This window comes from Salvia splendens, chromosome 13, assembly GCF_004379255.2.
Source record: "Salvia splendens isolate huo1 chromosome 13, SspV2, whole genome shotgun sequence".
NCBI lineage: Eukaryota > Viridiplantae > Streptophyta > Magnoliopsida > Lamiales > Lamiaceae > Salvia > Salvia splendens.
Genome location: NC_056044.1, coordinates 33,355,078 through 33,376,243, shown reverse-complemented (window position 1 = coordinate 33,376,243; position 21,166 = coordinate 33,355,078). Strand labels below are relative to the sequence as shown.

Below are 21,166 nucleotides of genomic sequence, written 5' to 3'. Positions count from 1 at the left end.
TTTCCCGGAGTAGAGGCGTTCCCGCGAAACCGATCTTGACCGTTCTGGATGGATCATCTTCGTATAACTGAACGGTCATTGAGTTCGATTCCGGTGTGACTTCGGTCATTTCGCTTGCCTCAGACTCCGGCTGCTGTGATTGCTATGCTTGATGATGCCGATCTGATTGCTCGGCACTTTTAAGCGCAATCTGCAGACACTCTTTTGCTCTCTTTTGATCACCTCGGATGACCGCTATCCCACCTTTAGTGGGAATCTTGATGGTGAGGTGATAAGTAGAGCAAACGGCCCGAACTGCGTTGAGCCAGTCTCTTCCCAAGATGATGTTGTACGGGGACCGGGCTTTTACCACAAAGAACTCGATCATCGTACTGGAGCTTGTAGGCGCTTTTCCCACCGTGATCGGAAGGCTGATAATACCTTCAGGGCGGGTGTCCTCCTGGGCGAAACTTTTCAGAGGAAGTGGAGCCGGACTGAGCCGAGTTGGATCCACTTCTAGTTTATCGAAACATTCTTTAAAAAGAATGCTGACTGACGCTCCGGTATCCACAAACACTCTGTGGATCAGTTTGTTTGCCACTCCGGCTTGGATGACAATAGCGTCTTGATGAGGAGAGATGGCCGGGACGGGATCTGCATCTGAAAATGTAATCACTTCGTCCTGCTTCAGCCTTTTATGCGTTGGCTCCTCTCGATTGAAGCCTCTGCGCTCTGACTTCAGGGACGATTTAGTCTTCCCGGCAGGGAGAGCATCAATAGTCAGGATTACTCCATCATATTGCAGCTCGTCATCGTCTTCGGGGTCCTGTTGCTTTTTCAGATCCTGAGGAGCGCAGTTTGCACCTCTCTGCTTTTTGTTCTTTTTCGGCTGCTTGCTTTGGTTTTTTTTAACGTTCCTGCTTTCACAAGAGCGTCAATACCTGCAGCCAAATGTCGGCACTCCTCGGTATCGTGACCGTGGTCTTGATGGAAGGAGCAATATTGATCCTGAGGTCGACGCGCGGCCGATTTCGTCATCCGCTTTGGTTTTTCGAACATATCGGAATGCAATTCGAAAATTTCCGCTCTCGACTTGTTCAATGGTACGAACTGAGCGGGCGGCTTCTCAGGATTGAGACGTGGCCCTAATCGGTCTTGCACCGGAGTCCTTTGAATTCTTTCAAAAGGAGTTCGGCGAGGATGTCCCTGATCGCCAAAAGGAGTTCGGCGAGGATGTCCCTGATCGCTATGATCGGGCTTCCTCCTGTCTCCTCGGGATGAGCTGTCTAAAGACCGTTTGCGACGGTCTGCCTCATCGGCACGGGAGAACTGGTCCGCAATGTCCCACATCTCTTGAGCTGTTTGCGGACTGCATTCAACGAGCTTTCTGTAGAGAGCTCCGGGCAGGATTCCATTTTGGAATGCCGAAATGACAAGTAGATCATTGAGATCATCTACTTGTAGGCATTCCTGGTGGAATCTCGTCATAAAGTCGCTGATCTTTTCGTCGCGACCTTGACGTATAGAAAGCAGCTGAGCCGAAGTGATTCGGGCTTCCGCTTTCAGAAAGAACCTCCTGTGGAAAGCATCCATTAGATCTCGGTAAGATCTAATGCTGCCTTGGGGGAGGCTATCGAACCATCTTCTTGCGTTCCCAATAAGCAACTCGGGAAACAGCTTGCACATATGGACCTCATTGAGACCCTGGTTCGCCATGTTATACTGATAGCGTCCCAAGAAATCATGAGGATCCACTAACCCGTCATAAGTCATCGACGGAGTTCGGTAGTTCTGTGGCAAGGGAGTTCGGGTGATATCGTCCGAGAACGGAGTCTTCAATGCTCCGTACATGGCGAACCCGACATCTCTTCGGTATGGAGGAGATGGAGTTCTCCTGTGATTCCGGTACCGAGGAGGAACAGGAACATGTCGGGGTTGAGGATTCTTTTTCCTGGAAGACACGGCACTACTGCGGTAGTGACTTTCATGTCTGGATGAGGAGGGAGAATCCACCGTTTTCGTCTTCGGCTCTTGGCTCTTTTGCAGGAAGGCTAAGAACTCATCCTGCTTCTCAGCCAAGAACAGCTTGACAGCCTCATTCAAATCAGGCTGCTGGGAAGACTCGGTGTGTGGACCTTTTGAGCGGCTTGTTCCTTCATCGTGAAAACTGGAAGTAGATGTCTCCCGAGGCTGTTTTCCGGACCTGCGGGCTGGACTAGCTTCCTCATGGTTTTCACGAACGGTATTACGGGTAGTATGTGATCTGGTATGCATTTTTTTTGGGGTGGAAAAAGGGTCAAAAATTCGCTTTATCACAAATTTGGTTCTCTATGTTTCCCACAGACGGCGCCAGTGATGGTTGGGCGAATTTTTGATGGTGATGAATGCAGGAAAATACAGATCACAACACAGAGATTTACGTGGTTCGATTTACTGAGGTAAATCTACGTCCACGGGAAGAAAAGAGGGCAGAGTTGTATTGCTTGATCTGTTTTCTACAGCTTACAATACAGACTTGCTATATGATATTTTGTGTCTAGAGACCTCCCTTTTTTCCTTCTGATCTAAGTTCTATTTATACATTGAACTAAGATCGTGGCTTGTATCACCAATAACTAGGTCGTGGCTTACATCACCACTAACTAGGTCGTGGCTTACATCACCACTAAGTATGTCGTGGATGTCGTGGAGGTCATGAGATCCTGCATGGGTCCACCACTAAATAGATCGTGTAGTGGAGGTCGTGGAGGTTCTGCATGGGTCCACTATCTCCCAGTTCGGTCGAATACTGAGACCGAACTACTGAACTATTGCCGAGCAGCTTTTGCCGATCTGAGAGTAGAGCTTGATTGGTCGGCTTTTACCGAGCCGTAGGCTGGGGCCGAACTCTTTGGTAATGCCGAACTGATTGGTCGGCTTTTACCGAGCTGTAGGCTAGGGCCGAACTGATACTCTTCCTTGGGCTTTGGGTTGATGGGCCGTCGCTGCTATTGGACTTGTTTAGTACGTACCCCATCAGAGCTTAATAAGAAAAGTGCCCACCTTGCCTATTGACTTGACTTACAAAGTCTTCGTCAAGCTCAGTAATGGGTGATCATGTAGCTAGAATGGCAAAATATATGACACGTATATATTACATACAAATGGAGCTATCAATCATTAATCACATGACAATGGTCATGAATTTGATTTCACGGTTAAAATGTAAATAAATTAATTCTTTTAATGAATATTTTGCAAATTTAATATTGCATTTCCATTTTGGAATATACACTTTATACAAAGGATAAATAGATGAATTAAACTATTGTTCTAAACAAAATATATTGATCGATGTATGAAGACGTTCAAATGAAAATATTTCGGACGTGTAATGCAAATGTTTTCACGTGAAAAAAGGCTAACATTCCACTAACTCATTCTATTCACAATGACTAATATAAATAAGTGAGAGTCATATTCCACTAACTTTCTTCCATCCACTTTTTTTTTAACATTTCTTAAAATTCGTGCCCAAAACAATTGAACTCCTATTCACGGAAAGAGGGAGTACTTGGTAAATACTTAAATCTTAAGAACTTATCTGGCACAATGCTTATATCTGTTTTCCACATCTCGGTTCATATTACTCCCTTGTCCATGATTAATTATCCTAAGTTGACTTGACATGATTTTTAAGAAATATAATGAAAAGTGGATAGAAAAAATTAGTATAGTATTGATACTATTTTTGTATAATTAGTTTTAAAATAAAATGGGAGTAGATTGAGTTATAAGAGGAATGTAAAGTTCATTACCAAAATTAGGAGTAAAAAGTAAATGATACACTTAAATGTGGATCGGGATCGGCAAAAACGGAAACTTGGTACACTTAATCATGAACTGATCCAAGCCCCTTGGCCTAGCGGTAAAGGGTGCTGGATACCGCGTCCATCCTGGAGGTCTCGAGTTCGAACCCTGGGTAGCGTAATTTGTCTTTCCTCCTTGTTATAGGAGTTGATTTGTAATTTCCTCCTTCATATATATGATATAAATATATGAACTTAATTTAAAAAAAAAATCATGAACTGATTGAGTAAAGCGCTTAATATTGATGAATCATGATTGGCTCACCCACACGATCAACATTTCCACAACATTTAATATTCAACAACTACTTTTCTCATGAATACTAGTAGTACTATTTTTTGATACATAATTTTATCATCAAATATCTGCCACAATTGAATTGGCTCATACTTTTCGCAGGAGAAATAATGCTGTTTTTCGTCATCATCAACTTTGGAAATTTTATTTCCATTACAATTCTTCTTCCCATCACAAGAAAAGTAGTACTAGTACAATTTTCTCATGAATAGACCTCAAACAATTTTTCCTATAATCCTACCCACTATATTATATTTACAAAAGTATTATAAACATGTACAGTGAGTCTGGTTTTGTGAATGGATTTGGGTGGCAACCAGTTGTGTTGGGGTATGGATGTGGGTTCATAATAAATGGAGTTTTTATGGGCTATGAAATTATTCACTATGAAAAGCCAAGATGGTTGGCAAAAAACATTTTTGGTTAAACCAATAGTGAGTAAAGTGCTTTAGTTGATGTTCGTTTTGTTTGTGCATGTGTATGTGTTTGTTACAGTTGTGCATGAGAAACTTTAGAAAATATTTTATACGGTGATGTTGTTGTAATTATAAATAAGAATGATGTTGTTATTACTAATACGCTTATATTTCGTAATTATAACAGTGATAACACTTACCAGCCATTCAGGGCTTTTCCCTTGAAATCGATTTATAGGTATTGCAACCAAAATTAATTATAAAAGCCCAATATTAGATGCACGCTTTAATGACTTGAGAATATATAAATCATATAATAACCCTATAAATTATTGAAATTGTATGCAATTAATATATTGAAAATAATCTACATGATGGAATTTTTTGTAAGTCGAATATTGAAGCTATTAAATATTTGTAATTTTATTTTGTCAATTCTAATATGAAAAATTGAAAAACTCTAAAATATTTTGAAAAGTTCAACTAAACTTGTAGATATGTACCACTCAACCCATTAAAAGCGCTCGTAGAGAGAGGGCTATCTAAGAATGCATAGATGACAAATGATCATTTTCAAGTTGATGAGACAAGAATGTGGAGTCTTATGCATGTTCCGCATGTATGTGCTGGAATGAACATTGAACATCGAACTCTCACACATGCAACCAAGAATGGATAAAGTGGTCCACATTGATTTGATATGCTCTGATATTATGTAGAAATAAGTCACCCATCCTTAAAAGCCTAATAAGAAAGAGGGTTATCCTAGATGAGATATGATCTATCTTCAAATCGATGCTAGACAAGGATTAAAATTTTCAATAGAAAATTTCATTTCTTTCTCATCTTAAATAAATGAACAACTAGTAGAAGACTAAATCTACCAACGGTTGTAGCGCAGTTGGCAGTTCAGAGCTGTGGTGATTTTACTGTCATAACTTCAAATCCCGCTATCCACTAGGAGACTTTCGGCCTCAATTCACAAACCCGATTAAACAAGATTAATCTGATTCCACTAAAGACAACTTGGAACACCTATGGTCAAATAAAAAAAAAAGACTAAATCTTCTTTGTAGTATTTAATAGGCACACTTGAGCCCTTGCCTAAGTCAAATACATTCATACCTCTCTATATAAACCCTGCCCCACATGTAAGCCATGCCCATTTATTTTACTCCACACCTACTTTGTGGAAAAGAAATTAATGCAGTTTTGGCCAATAGAATTCTTGACATCATTTAGCATCATTAATTAACACTATGGAAAATTTGTTTTCATCACAATTCTCCCAACCATAAAAATAAGCACCATACTTTTCTTTTAGTTAGACCTCCAAATCAACTTTTTCTTTGTTTATGAAGAAATTATAGTAATACTAGTACATAATTAATATTGGTAGATGTCAACTTTCCATTGTCATTCTCTTGGCCCCACTTCTCACCTTTCTATCATTTAATAATTCTTCTAGTGGAGGTTTTATCTTCGTTAGTTACGTCCATTTTTGTAGAACTATAGTTATTTAAAAAATATAAAAAGTAATTTAATTAAGAAAAAATAGCATGTTAGGATTACGACATGACTAATGAGTTTCCAAATGAATAAGGTTTAGCACAGATTTATATTATTTCGTATGCAAAAGGATTTGAAACTACATCCAATATAGTAAATCCTAATAGAAATTGGATTATTAATTGAACCATTCTTGAAAATTCAAATAGTTTGAATTTTATTTTTCAGTGCAGTTAATTTCACCGCGAAAAGCAGTCACTTTATACTGTCACCGTAAATATTCTCAAAATAAGGTTTTTATTTTAATCAATCCTACATAAATAGTGATTCTATTCAATAAATAACAAAATTATGGTAATTATCAGGCCAAATTTTATTAGGAGCATAATAAGAAAAGTGTCCACCTTGCCTATTGACTTGAGTTACAAAGTCTTCGTCAAGCTCATTAGACAAAAAAAAGTTAAGGTAATTATAAGAATTAAACCTATATTTTATTAGTAGATTAATATGAAAAAGTATCACCTTGCCCATTGACGCCATTGACTTGATTTAGGAAGTCTTCGTCAAGTGTGAATAATAAGTCATGTAGAAAGGTTCAGATACATATATGAGCATATCAATCATTAATCACCTGACAATGGAGGTAATTCTAGGTTAATCTGGAAATAAATTCACTTTTTTAATATTTTGCAATTTTATTATGAAATTTTAATTCTAAAGCGTAGCCATTAGAATATCATTTAAAGTTAATAATTTCTTTTAGTTGAAAATATAAGTTAATAATCGAAAGCACAAGTTCTGGTTTTTCCCTTCTTTTTCAATCGAGTCGAACATGAAACATTTAGACTTCATATGCATACTCTTTTATCACTAGACCAATATACGCACACAAAAACCAATCTTGGACAAAATTACCTAAAAGAAATTTCTTGGACAAAAAGAAATATAAGTTACATATAAGTTAATACTCGAAAATATAAGTTAATAATCGAATATAAGATAATAATCTTCCACAAAATTACACAAAATTATTAACTTGGACATTCAAGAAATATAAGTTAATAATCTTGGACATTTAAAGTTAATAATTTCTTTTAGTTGAAAATATAAGTTAATAATCTTGGACAAAATTACACAAAATTTCTTTTAGTGTAAACATTTAGACTTCATATGCATTCTCTCATATATTATTATTAAAACTTTATAGATAAGGTTATTTTTCTTTTGAATGTCCCATCCTGGACAAAATTACCTTCTACTGTATTTTATAGTAGGCATGTATGTGCATATTGTTTCACTAGTGCAAAAAAGAAACCATCACCAATTTTCCTTTATTCCTTTAGTTATCATTCATTTTACAATAATTCATGACTTTTTGCATTAGTATGTGAACGAGTATCGCAATTCACCGATTCAAACCTACAAGCATTTTTCAGAAGACTTTTTCTTCAACCCTTAAAATGTACTCCTCTTAAAACTTAGTATGTAAATAGCATTTATTTCACTTTTGTCACTTCCCTATCTGCCCCCAATCCCTCTCCCCTCCACAGAAAACACACACACACACACATATACATGTTTGAGGTATATATATTTGTATCTTGTCTACCCACTACACATGACTACTTTAAAATTCAAGCCTATAATGGATAGATATTTCCATCTCTACCTCCTTATAACATCACTCTTACTTCTTCAATGGCTGATTGATTATAGCTCAGCCAATTCAGATATCAACCCTGATCGTTCTTCACTTATTGCCTTCAAATCTCGAATATCTTCAGATCCCCATAATATATTATCCCAAAATTGGAGAAACGAAAGCAATATCTGTAGTTGGATGGGAGTTACATGTGATTCTCGCTATAACAGGGTGACTCAGTTGAATATATCGTCTATGGGTCTTGTCGGAACCATTCCACAAGAAATCGGAAATCTTTCTTTTCTCGTTTCTTTAGATGTGAGCGAGAACTCTTTTCATGGTCCTATTCCCACATCTATTTTCAACATGTCAACTTTAGAAGTCTTGGATTTGAGGAATAATAGTTTGTCTAGTAGTTTACCGGTTGATATGTGCAAACACAATCTCCATAGGCTTAAGAGACTTCGTATTTCTTACAACAAGTTGTTTGGGGAAATACCATCGAGTTTGGAGCACTGTTCACAACTTGAGTTTGTTTCTTTGGTAAGCAACAATTTCAGTGGAATTGTGCCAACTCAAATTGGGAACTTGACATTGCTTCAAGTGTTTGGCCTTAGTACCAACAAGTTGAGCGGTAAGATTTTATCTTAAATTCTTAGTTTACTAATTAAACATTTAGCTAGTCTATTTATATTCTACTCCTAATTTTTTTTTCTTTTTCAAATTATATTTATAGTCGTATAATTATATATATGATTGCATTTTAATTTCCTACAACTTTACAAATTGGCAGGTAATATTCCGAAAGAGATTGGTTATCTTAAGAACTTACAAGGTTTGGGCATGAGTTTCAATGAGTTTTCAGGCCCTATACCTGCAACTATTTACAGCATGACTTCCTTGGAGTATTTTGACTTTGCATCGAATGATTTGAATGGATCGCTATCAAGAGATATTGGAAACATGACATCCCTTCGCAGAATAGGCCTCGAAGGAAATAATCTAATCGGTACAAATTCCACGTACTTTTTATTTTATTTTTATTTTTAGTAGTTGATATACTTGTCAAGTGGGCCACCCCAGCCCAATCAAAGCCCAAGCCCATGTGTGAAGCAGGGTATGTTGGATTGGGCCTTAGTTGTGTCTTATTTGGGCCGATATCTAACAATTTAGGGCCCATGGGTTAAGAAAAAGGTCTGAGTTTGCTACAACTGATGATCTTGGGCTAGATTGGTAGATTTCACCGATGGACCGATCCTAGATAAGCCCATATCGTGGGATGGATCGACCCGGTCCACAAGATTTGCTTAATAGAGTTAGTTAATTAGATAAACTTGGAATGCAAATTATATACCCTACTTATAGAATATATCCTTGTTGAGGATTAAATGAAGCTAAGTGCATGCATTCATGATAACATAACAGGTGAAATTCCAAAAGAGATCGGTGGACTTGCTAATTTCGAGCGATTGAGCATGTGTTGCAACATAATTAGTGGTTCAGTGCCAAGAGAAATTGGGAACTTGACAGCCATGTTTGGTATATACCTTCACAACAATGCTTTAAGTGGTACGGTTCCAATCCTTCCTCTCTTCCTTTATCGTTTGCATTTATCGCTTCTAAAACTCGTGAAGGATCGTTCAAAATTCACTGTAGGTCCTATACCAAAAGAGATTGGTCGTCTTGTTAATTTATGGGAGCTGCAGTTGGAGTACAATTATCATATCAATGGATCATTGCCAAAGGAAATTGGAAACTTGACATCCCTTTCCTACTTATTGCTTAACGATAATAAATTGAGTGGTATGATATTTTCTTTATTATGCATTTTATTTTCTATAGCATCAAACTTATAAGTGGATGAGTTCTAATCTCACAGGTGAAATTCCAAAAGAAATTTTCCTTCTCAATAATTTATTGCAATTGAACATCGGAAGCAATCAACTTAGTGGATCATTGCCGAGAGAAATTGGCAACAACACAAGCATTCAAGATTTGTGGCTTCACTTCAATAACTTAAGTGGTATGATTTTCTATCTCATTTTGTGCGCAATTTTTTCTTTTTTTATTGGCAAATAAAAAGAAATTTATAGATCACATGACTCAAATGTGAGACATTCGCTTCGAACATGAACCACTCTACCACCAGGTCAACTTAAACACACACAGTTTTCTCTTTACTAGTATATGTCATAATGCCTATACTATAAAATAGCTTCATTATATTACAATATTGAACATGTATTTTACATTTTCACCCTTTCAGGTCCAATACCATCCACCTTTGTGAATCAATCAGGTTTGGTTAATTTTGCACTACGTTCCAACAACTTAAGTGGAGAGTTTCCACCATCCATTTGCAACTTGAGATCCCTCAGAATTCTCTATTTCTCAGACAATAATTTGGAAGGTGCACTTCCAGATTGTCTGGGAAACTTGGGCTCATCCTTGGTAATCTTCCATTTGAATGCGAATAAACTTAATGGCCTCATCCCGTCAACATTCGCAAAGGGTTGTAGTCTTCAGTCAATCAATCTGAAGGGAAACAAATTGGAAGGAACACTTCCCCAAACCCTAATCAACTGCCAGGATCTGCGGGGCATCGACATTAGTGATAACGAAATGCGAGGCATGTTTCCCTTCTGGATGGAAAGACTCCCTCACCTTCGCATCCTTCTCTTGAGGTCAAATAACTTCAATGGAACGATGTTGGTGGCCACAAACTCGAACACTGAGAAGCCGTTTCCCAAGTTGCAAGTCTTGGATGTATCAGAGAATGCGTTCGTTGGTTCTCTACCTGATAGATATTTCAAGAACTTTCAAGGTATGATAGATGCGAAGGAAAACCAGACCGACGATGGAGCTTTGTTTCTACGTTTTTTAGAGATGACACTCACAATAAAAGGATTGGATCAGTTATTGCAGCGATTGTTGACAACCTTCACAACTATCGACTTATCCTCTAACAGATTCTCTGGGAGTATTCCACCTTCGGTAGGGAATCTTAACTCTCTTAGATACTTGAATTTGTCTCACAATACAATTGAAGGACATATACCGCCATCTTTTGGAGGTATGAGTTTGCTCGAGTCGTTGGACTTGTCTTCGAACAAATTGGAGGGACAAATTCCGGGTGAATTGGCAAGGCTGACATTTCTTGCGAAGTTAAACCTTTCGATGAATAATCTCAAGGGACAAATACCACAATCTACTCAACTTTCCACATTTGGCAACGAAACATATGTGGGAAATGCAGGATTGTGTGGATTTCCATTGACGAAAAAATGTGATCAGAGCGATGGAAAACCATCGTTGCCGCAAGAAGATGACGATGAGTCTGGTTTTGTGAATGGATTTGGGTGGCAACCAGTTGTGTTGGGGTATGGATGTGGGTTCATTATTGGAGTGCTTATGGGCTATGGAATTATTCACTATGAAAAGCCAAAATGGTTGGTGAAATTCCTTTAATAATAGAGGGAGTGAGGTGCTTAATTTAGATGTTTTTCATTCTCTTGTATTTAATGAGCATGTGATTAGGTGATGTTAGTGCATGTGTATGTGTTTGTTGTATAATTAAGTGATATTGTTTGTAATATCCCTATGCTAATATTGTGTATATTCTAAAATTCTATTAATGATAACTTTTTTGGTACAATATTAATAGATTGATTATTTGTTGTAAAAGTTGATGATATTTTTCATGTAACAGCGTAATATACACTATTATAATATAATATAATGGAATTATATCTAAATTGATTATTGTCACTTATAAATTGTTTGAAAATTCATTTTGTTAAATTTTTTTCAAAAGTTTATAAACTCTTAATTAAATTATGAAAAAGCCCAGCTAAATATCTGCTAGAGTTTTCTTCTCTTTTATCCTTAAATAAAATCAAATAAGAAAAGACCAAGTCTTCGTTGTATTTAAAAACAGACATAACTGAGCCTTGCCACACTAGTAAGACATGGCCATCTAATTTTTTCTACAAAAAATTTCCACAATATCCCACACCTACTTTTTGCTATAGAAATTAATGCAGTTTTCACCATTAAATTCTGAACCTATCTACTTTTTGCCTTCAAATCTCGAATATCTTTAGATCCCCATAATATATTGACCAAAAATTGGAGCAGTAAAAGCAGTGTTTGTAGTTGGATCAGAGTTACTTGTGATTCTCGCTATAACAGGGTGACTCAGTTGAATATATCGTCCATGGGTCTTGTCGGAACCTTTCCACCAGAAATCGGAAATCTTTCTTTTCTCGTTTCCTTAGATGCGAGCAAGAACTCCTTTCATGGTCCTATTCCCACATCTATTTTCAACATGTCAACTTTAGAAGTCTTGGATTTGAGGAATAATAGTTTGTCTAGTAGTCTCTACCGGTTGATATGTGCAAACATAATCTCCATAGGCTTAAGAGACTTCGTATTTCTTACAACGAGTTGTATGGGGAATAACTCAGGCCATATGCACTATTCGTAATCTCCACGATTACGAATAACTCTTTATGGTATGTAGATGCCACCCGTCGATGCGGACCAAGTTTGCGGCTGAAAAATGCCAACGGGTGGTTGTCCTGGATTAGGACCGCCCCAATTCCGACGTCCGACGCATCGGTTTCTACAAAGAATGTTTTGTCAAAACCCGGTAAACTCAGCACAGGGGCCGAAGTCATAGCGCGTTTAAGGGCTTCGAACGCCTCGTTCGCTGTCTGCGACCATTCGAACGAATCCTTTTTTAACAGGTCGGTCAATGGAGCTGCCCTACTGTTATCTTTTAACATCGTGTTCCATTAATTCATGTAATAGATTTGGGAGGCTTGTGTTTGTGTGAGATCTATCGAGAGTTGTAATTGAACTTAGCCATATAAAATGGAACGAAGGGAGTATTATATGTTATTCTAGTTAATCACTACTAAAAACAACACATTTACCGACGGAAATTTTCAGCGGCAATTCTTAAATTTGTTTACTAAAAACAAATAGATATTATTAAATGACTAAACTATTCTTGAAAATTAAAATAGAAAAGATACTAAAAAGTTGATCAATTTGTAATGATAATAGGAGTATGTTTTAAAAATGAACAAAAATAAAGACATAATACATTATATTATTAAACTAACTTAAAAAATAAAATACATATGGATAGTAGAAGCATAATCAATATATTGAGAATGTAAGAACCATTTTCAGTACTTGCGAAAAGCGAATATATACAGATGATTTATGATTTTATCGGCCTTGCGGAATGAATGCAGATTCATTAAAATGTAACAGTTTGTCTTGTAGTCTACCTCTTGATGTATGCAGACAAAATTTGCATAGATTGAAGAAACTTCGTATTTCTCACAACGAGTTGTATGGGGAAATACCATCGAGTCTGGGGCAGTGTTCAAAGCTTGAGTATCTTTCTTTGTACTCCAACTGTCAGATAATATATGTCTCATTTTTCTATTTCTGTTCGTATGTTATTACATGACCCATTTAATATTTTACTATACTTAGTAAGTGAATATCACATTTTCTAACTCACTCAAAGTTAATTATAAAAATATTAATATTTCATATATAATGGTGATATTCACATTTCATTAACTTTTTACATACACATCTTCTAAATTTTATAACTCCTTAATCAAAATAGGACACGTTGCCGGACCGAGAGAGCAACTATATTTGAAGTGGATAAGAAATAAGTGCAAACTCATGTAATTGGATGTTGGTTTAATGCAATTTACCCGCAGGTAATATTCCAAGAGAAATTGGAAACTTAGTAATGCTTCAACAGTTGGACTTAACTAACAACAAGATAAGTGGTAAGATCTTATGACATGCTCTTAAATTCCCTACATTTGTTTTGGGTTTAATGACTTGTTGCAATTTACTCACAGGTAATATTCCAAATGAGATTGGTGCTCTCACTAAATTACAATCTTTGGACATGAGTGTGAACAACTTAAGTGGCAACCTGCCAAAAGAAATTAGAAACTTGACAATGCTTCAATTGTTGGGCCTTGATACCAACAAGTTAAGGTAAGATCTTATATCATTCTCTTACATTCCCTACGTTTTGTATTGATTCGATGCAATTTTAACGCAGGCAATATTCCAAAAGAGATCAGTGCTCTTACTAATTTACAAGCTTTAGGTATGAGTTCCAACGACTTTAGTGGCTACATGCCAAGAGAAATTGGGAACTTGACAGTGCTTCAAACGTTGTACCTTAGTACGAACAAGTTAAGTGGTAAGATCTTATCTCATGCTCTTACATTTCGTACATTTTGTTTTGGCTTGATTGATTCGATGCAATTTACTCACATGCCATATTCCAAGAGAGATCGGTGCCTTGACTAATTTACAAACATTGGACGCAAGTTTGAACAACTTTAGTGGCTATATGCCAAGAGAAATCGGGAAGTTGACAATGCTTCAATCGTTGGATCTTAGTTACAACATGTTAAGTGGTAAGATATTATTATCTTAGAAATAGGGTACTTGTGAATATTATCTCTTTTTTGTACTTACTATAGATGCTATAGTAATAACTTGATCAATAACTAAATATATGTCTGGATAATTAATGATCGTTGTGATATTCCGGAAGAAATATTTCTTCTCAATAATTTACTGCAATTGTACATTGATATGAACCTACTTGGTGGATCAATCCCGAGAGAAATTGGTAACACAACCATTCAAGAGGTATCGCTTGAGTACAACAGTTTAAGCGGTATGATTTTCTATCTCATTTTGCTCTTGATTTAACATGAGAAGCAAAATGGGGCGAGGAATGAAGTTTAATTATAATTTATGTTGATGTATGCATCTTTCATGATAATTCAATCTATATAGGTGGTGTTTGGTTTTCAAGATAAAATAGTACCAAGATATAATCTAGGATTGAGCTGTGAGATTATTTTAGTCATAGGGGGTTAGCTATGACTAATTATCCCATGATTATCCATCTAGGATTGAGTTGTGGGATTGAATCTATTGAACCAAACCCACTACAAATTTAATCCCGGATACAATCTTGCAAACCGAACACCCCCATAGAGGATCAATCCTAACCCTTTCTATATAGCAAAAATAAAAGTGAAATTTTTAACCATGTTGATAAAAATGTAGAAATAGTTGTAATTTTGGATTATTATACCATTGCAAATAAAATTGTATAACTGTGTTACGTACAATGTGGTATGATAAAATTGCAAATTTACGTAACATATAGTAATCTTTGTTGTGACAACGATAGATCATCCGCAGTTTTAATGAATTTGAACTTGGCACAATCAAAATAAACTTTCAGGTCCTATTCCATCCACCTTTTGGCATCAATCAGGGTTGGTTGATTTGGCACTAGGTTCCAACAACTTAAGTGGAGAGATTCCACCATCCATTTGCAACTTGAGATCCCTTCAAGTACTTTATTTATCAGACAATAATTTGGAAGGATCAATTCCAGATTGTATGGGAAATTTGAGCACATCTCTAGTAATCCTCCCTTTGAATGAAAATAAACTTAGTGGCCTCATCCCATCATCAACATTCACAAAGGGTTGTAGTCTTCAGTCAATCAATCTAGATGGAAACAAATTGGAAGGAACACTACCTCAAACCCTAGTCAACTGCCAGGATCTCCAGGCCATCAACATTGGTGATAATGAAATACGAGATGTGTTTCCCGTTTGGATGGAAACACTCCCTCTACTTCGCATCTACATCTTGAGGTTAAACAAGTTCGATGGTGCGATATTGGGATCTTCAAACACGGAGAATCCATTTCCAAAGTTGCAAGTCTTGGATGTATCACATAATGTGTTTGTTGGCTCTCTACCTGATAGATATTTCAAGCACTTTCGAGGAATGATAGATTCCAAGGAAAACTATACTGATGATGAAGAAAATTTGTTTGTAGAATCCATATCGTTGATTCTCACGTTGAAAGGATTGGATCAGTTATTGGAGCGACTACTAACAACTTTTACGATTATCAACTTATACAACCATCTCTTGGAGGTATGAGTTTGCTCGAGTCGTTGGACTTGTCTTCAAACAAAATGGATGGAGAAATTCCTGGTGCGTTAGCAAGGTTGACATTTCTTTCGAAGTTAAACTTTTCGATGAATAATCTCCAGGGACAAATACCTCAATCTAATCAACTTTCGACATTTGGGAACGAATCATATATGGGAAATGCAGGATTGTGTGGGTTTCCATTGACGAGAAAATGTGATAGGAGCGATGAAAAACCATCGTTGCAGCAGGAAGATGATGGCGAGTCTGGTTTTGTGAATGGATTTGGTTGGCAACCAGTTGTGTTGGGGTATGGATGTGGGTTCATAATTGGAGTGTTTATGGGCTGTGGAATTATTCACTATGAAAGGCCAAGATGGTTATTGAAATTTATTTTTGGTTGAGAGTGAAGAGTGCTTTAGATGTGTTTACATTCTCTTGCATATGATAGTTTTGTTTCTGCAGTTGTATGTGTTTGGTACGGTAATTAGTTTTGGATGAGAGGCTTTAGAAAAGTATTTTATACGGTAATAGTGATTGTAATTACAAATACTAATAATAATGTATGACAACTTTTGTAGTTTGGAATATTTTAATGGTATTATTATGTGAAGTTGATGACATTTTTGGTACAATATTAATATTTGCCTGTATTTAATAAATTTGATTTCAATTACCAAATTGGCAAGACATTTTACCTCAAAGACAAAAAGGTAGTGTTTACTACTTGGGTTGATAGCAAACATGGATAAGAAACACTAAGAAGGAATATTGATGGATATGTAGAACAATTTTGAGCTTGTTTGGCCGTCTTTATTACAAATTTCTTACTGAATAATTGCAACATTTTGCTTAAGAAGTAGACACAAAAGTCTAAAAGGACATACCAAATATTGCAAAACACTAAGAAGGAACCTTACAATCATTAATAATAAAATATTGCTAGCACATTCTTTTTTATTTTTGTCTAGTCTGATTCCTCACAGCTCTTCTTCGTCTCTCTCTTTTCTTCCGGCGCTGGCAACGCTCAAAGATCTTCTCAAAAACATCCTCAACTCTCTCGAAGTATTTATACCTGAAACTTCGACAAAATAAAAGCAGCCAAGAAAAGATCCCTATGCCCACAACATATCCAGCAGCAGCAAACACATAATCCCACTCAATCTCCCTATCTGATTCCACTTGCTGCGGTGTTGGTTTACCATCGCTCTTCTCACATTTTTTCGTCAATGGAAATCCACACAAGCCTGCATTTCCCACATACGATCCATTTCCAAATGTGGAAAGTTGAGTAGACTGTGGTATTTGCCCCTCAAGATTATTCATTGAAAGGTTTAACTTCGAAAGAAATGTCAACCTTGCCAATCCACTTGGAATTTCTCCATCCAGTTTGTTTGAAGACAAGTCCAATGACTCAAGACACTTCATACCTCCAAGAGATGATGGTATATGTCCTTTGAGGGCATTGTGAGACAAATTCAAGAATATAAGAGAGTTAAGATTCCCTAAAGAAATCGGAATGCTCCCAGAGAATTTGTTGGAGGATAAGTCGATAGTTGTAAAGGTTGACAACAGTCGATCCAAAAACTGATCCAATCCTTTCAATGTGAGCGTCAAATCTATCATATCATGAAACAAAATATCCCCATCATCGTTCTTTTTTACCTTGACATTTATCATGCTTCGAAAGTTCTTGAAATATATATCAGGTAGAGAACCGACAAATGCATTATGCGATGCATCCAAGACTTGCAACTTCGGAAATGGCTGCTCACTATTTGAAGCCACTGCCATTGTACCATCGAACTTATTTGACCTCAAGACGAGGATGCGAAGTTGAGGGAGTGTTTCCATCCAAAAGGGAAACGCGCCTCGTATTTCATTATCACCAATGTCGATGGCTCCCAGACCCTGGCAGTTGATTAGGGTTTGGGGAAGTGTTCCTTCCAATTTGTTTCCATTCAGATGGATTAACTCAAGTTTGCAACCCTTTGTAAATGTTGATGGGATGGCGCCGGTAAGTTTATTTTCATCCACATGGAGCATCCTCAGGGACATGCTCAAGTTTCCCAGACAATCTGGAAGTGATCCTTCCAAATTATTCCTTGATAAATCGAGGATCAATAAGGATCTCAAGTAGCAAATGGATGGTGGAATCTCTCCAATTAAGTTGTTGGAATAGAGATCTAAGGCATGCAGCCCGGATTGATTAACAAAGTTGGGGGATGGTATCGGACCTGAAAGTTTATTTTGTGTGTCAAGTTTCAGTTGATATGGAATCAACTTCAATAAGGTAATGGATGATGTATTCTTGTCGGAAAATAATGCATTATGTAATAGTCTCTCTGTTTAATAATTAATGTCCGATTAACTGGATTTTAAGAAATGGTTTGACTTTGTAAAAAAATTGAATGAAAAAAATAAATGGAATGTGCAGTCTTACTATTGTATAGATTAGTTTTATAATAAAATGCGAGATTCACTTATTAAAAATAGTAAAAATGTAAAATGAGTCACTCAATGGCTTAAAATAAGAACTGAGACATTTAGTGTCAGACAGACAAGAAGTGTATAGTTAGGCGGAAATTGAACATACACGTTCACAAAATGTATTAGTGTCGCCAAATCCAATGAAAGTCATCTCTTAAGATTGTATAACACCTCTTATTTTTTATTTGCAGATGATCAACACGTGTCACTATATGTCAAAACTCTACAAATCTTTATTAAATCAAAAATGACACATGACAGTTATCATCTGTATGTGTGGTAGGACATTTGACACAATGCTATAATAGAGGATAAAGCATGCTAAAATGGGGAAGCAAAATTATGGATCTACATATAGAAATCAAGACCTTGTGGTTAATTAGTAATGAAAGAGAAAATATCATACCACTTAATTCATTATTGCTAAGCAATAAGTTGGTAAGAGATGTCATGTTCCAAATTTCCTTCGGTAATGATCCTGAGAACTCGTTGACCCTCACGCTCAAGCGTAGTAAGTTAGTAAGATAACCGATCTCTTTTGGAATATTACCTGCCAATTTGTAAAATTGCATAGAATCAAAGTGTATTTTTGCGTTAGTATGCAATTTTCTATGTTAGTACGTGTAGAACTCACATCTTACAACATCAACTAAATGAAGAAGATGCATGCATAAATAATAATCCAAATGCAAAGCATATAAATAAGAGTAAATATATTCTCAAATGTAAAGCATAGAGATTAAAGAAGTATTCAAGAATTAAATAGAATATATATGGCCTTAAAATGAACATGTGTAGACCAATCAAAGCAAAAAAAAAAAGTAGTAGGAATAATATTAAGATTTTACCTCTTAAATTGTTGACACCCAAGTATAGTACTCTAAGCAATGTCAAGTTCCCAATTTGTGCTGGCAAATGTCCACTGAAGTTGTTGCTGCGCAAAGAAAGATAATCGAGCTTGGAACAATGTTCCAAACTCGATGGTATTTCCCCATACAACACGTTGTAAGATATATGTAGTTTGTTCAATCTATGAAGATTGTGTTTGCACATATCAAACGGTAGGCTACAAGACAGACTGTTATTCCTTAAATTCAAAACTTCTAAAAATGACATGTTAAAAATAGATGAGGGAATAGGACCATGAAATGAGTTCTCGCTCAAATTTAAAGAAACGAGAAAAGAAAGATTTCCGATTTCTGGTGCAATGGTTCCTACAAGACCCATGGATGATATATTCAACAGAGTCACCCTGTTATAACGAGAATCACAAGTAACTCCGATCCAACTACAAATATTGCTCTCACTGCTCCAATTTCGGGTCAATATGTTATGGGGATCTAAAGAGATTCGAGATTTGAAAGAAATAAGTGAAGAACGATCAGTATTGATATCTAAGTTGGCTGAGCTATAACCAATCAGGCATTGAAGAAGAAAGAGTGATGTAACAAGGAAGTAGAGAAGGGAAGACCTATCCATTAGGTTTTATTTTGAAAATGCTTAAATGTGGTGTATTCCAGATTTGATCTACCTCTATTTATCTATACCTAAAAAGTGTGTGTGGCGCTTATCTTAAGAAAATTGAGGCTGTTATTAGTGCCAGCGATAGCATATCCATTAAATATTTCCAGAAATGGTGTGTCCATGTGATTAATGCTTGATAGCTCTTTTGTCTTTATTCATTGCTTCCTCCATCCTTAAATATTGTCCTATTTTAAGCAGGCACATATTTTAAGAAATGTAATAAAAAATTAATTGAAAAAATTAATGGAATGTGAGTTCTACTTTTATAAATTAGTTTTATAATAAAATGTAAGTATGAATGAGTTGGAGGAATATTGGGTCCATTATAAAAAATAGTAAAAAGTGAAATGGGCTAAATTTTGTAGGACATAAACTTTCATGGACGAAGAGGTACTTATTACAGATGCTTGACGAGGACTTCATAAGTCAAGTCAATGTCATTTTTCATTAATCTCCTAATATATAATTCGACAATATTTGTATGTAACGTATAAAGTAATTGTATTCGTAGTGAAAATTAAGTGTACTAGAAAAATTATTTTTTGCTCCCTCAGGTTTTTAAAGCAACATGCATTCATTCATCAAGGCCGATAAAATAATAAATCTACTGTATTTATTCGCTTTCGCAAGCACTAAAAATGGTTTTTACATTCTCATGATATTGATTATGCATCTACTATCTATATGTGCTCTAATTTTTTTAAAGTTTGTTTAATAATACTCTATAATATATGTTGTTTTTATTTTGGTTAATTCTTAAAACATAGAGTTATTATACTAGTATATTGATCAATTTTAGTATCCTTTTCAATTTTATTTTCAAGAATAGTTTCGTAATTTAATAAGTATGTATTAAAATGTGATAGAACTTATTACTTGTATGCATTATGTACTTGTTTATATTCATCAGTTTTAGATATCAATCAAATTTTGTACCCCTAATTTACGCGATACATTATTGAGAATAAATTCAATTTTGGATAATAGAAGAAAGATGTGTTTATGGTTCGAATCATATCACCCTTGAAACACGGCATTCTTTAATAGTCCAAATTTAGTGGTCTGGTTCGAGGGGTCTTCAATTGACTTGATGTCATTTTCTTATTGGCCGGAAACTGCAATAATTTCTATTGAACAAAATAATACGGTACTCCCTTCGGCCAGAAGATGACACTTCCTAACGGCACAAGATTTTATGCAATTTTATTTTGTATGTTGAGTGAAGAGAGTAAAGTAAGAGAAATGAATAAAGTTGAGATAAATTGTTCTATTTTAAGTAATTAGTTATTTTGATTGTGACAAATCAAAAGGGAAAGTGGATCATCATCACGGATGCGGGTACTTATTTAGAAAAAAATGTAATCGATTGACGAATCAAATTAAATTTGATGATAAAATTTTGGTGAAATTAAATCGCCGTGGCTTACAAGTGGTCCTA

At 35.9% G+C, this 21,166-nt stretch overlaps 3 protein-coding genes across 3 annotated transcripts; 2 read left to right on the top strand and 1 right to left on the bottom strand.

Moving 5' to 3' along the window:
• Positions 1–7,566: 7,566 nt before the first annotated feature.
• On the top strand, positions 7,567–11,353 carry LOC121760153 (receptor-like protein 52). The gene is made up of 6 exons (XM_042155773.1): positions 7,567–8,326; positions 8,486–8,701; positions 9,118–9,261; positions 9,349–9,495; positions 9,572–9,715; positions 9,959–11,353. The coding sequence occupies exons 1-6, from the start codon at positions 7,669–7,671 to the stop codon at positions 11,158–11,160; spliced, it is 2,511 nt and encodes an 836-aa protein (XP_042011707.1). The 5' UTR covers positions 7,567–7,668; the 3' UTR covers positions 11,161–11,353.
• A 2,121-nt stretch (positions 11,354–13,474) lies between these two features.
• LOC121760930 (receptor-like protein Cf-9 homolog) lies at positions 13,475–16,118 on the top strand. Its single transcript, XM_042156520.1, has 5 exons — positions 13,475–13,514; positions 13,590–13,661; positions 13,799–13,942; positions 15,008–15,717; positions 15,837–16,118. Exons 1-5 carry the CDS (start codon positions 13,475–13,477, stop codon positions 16,116–16,118), a joined length of 1,248 nt encoding a protein of 415 aa, XP_042012454.1.
• Positions 16,119–16,515: 397 nt separating this feature from the next.
• Positions 16,516–19,714, bottom strand: LOC121760335 (receptor-like protein 12). The gene is made up of 3 exons (XM_042156017.1): positions 19,053–19,714; positions 18,611–18,754; positions 16,516–17,951 (listed from the first exon to the last, which is right to left on the bottom strand). The coding sequence occupies exons 1-3, from the start codon at positions 19,681–19,683 to the stop codon at positions 16,672–16,674; spliced, it is 2,055 nt and encodes a 684-aa protein (XP_042011951.1). The 5' UTR covers positions 19,684–19,714; the 3' UTR covers positions 16,516–16,671.
• Positions 19,715–21,166: the final 1,452 nt, after the last annotated feature.

Bases quoted from the DNA above. Each gene is read 5' to 3' on its own strand.
- LOC121760153 (XM_042155773.1), top strand. From the start codon at position 7,669: ATGACTACTTTAAAATTCAAGCCTATAATGGATAGATATTTCCATCTC. The intron at 8,702-9,117 runs GTACAAATTCCA...ATAACATAACAG, and splicing joins CGAAGGAAATAATCTAATCG to GTGAAATTCCAAAAGAGATC. The intron at 9,716-9,958 runs GTATGATTTTCT...TCACCCTTTCAG, and splicing joins TCACTTCAATAACTTAAGTG to GTCCAATACCATCCACCTTT.
- LOC121760930 (XM_042156520.1), top strand. From the start codon at position 13,475: ATGCTTCAACAGTTGGACTTAACTAACAACAAGATAAGTG. The intron at 13,515-13,589 runs GTAAGATCTTAT...ATTTACTCACAG, and splicing joins AACTAACAACAAGATAAGTG to GTAATATTCCAAATGAGATT. The intron at 13,943-15,007 runs GTAAGATCTTAT...ATAAACTTTCAG, and splicing joins TAGTACGAACAAGTTAAGTG to GTCCTATTCCATCCACCTTT.
- LOC121760335 (XM_042156017.1), bottom strand. From the start codon at position 19,683: ATGGATAGGTCTTCCCTTCTCTACTTCCTTGTTACATCACTCTTTCTT. The intron at 18,755-19,052 runs GTAAAATCTTAA...ACAAATTGGCAG, and splicing joins GGGTGTCAACAATTTAAGAG to GTAATATTCCAAAAGAGATC. The intron at 17,952-18,610 runs GTATGATATTTT...ATAAACTTTCAG, and splicing joins TAGCAATAATGAATTAAGTG to GTCCGATACCATCCCCCAAC.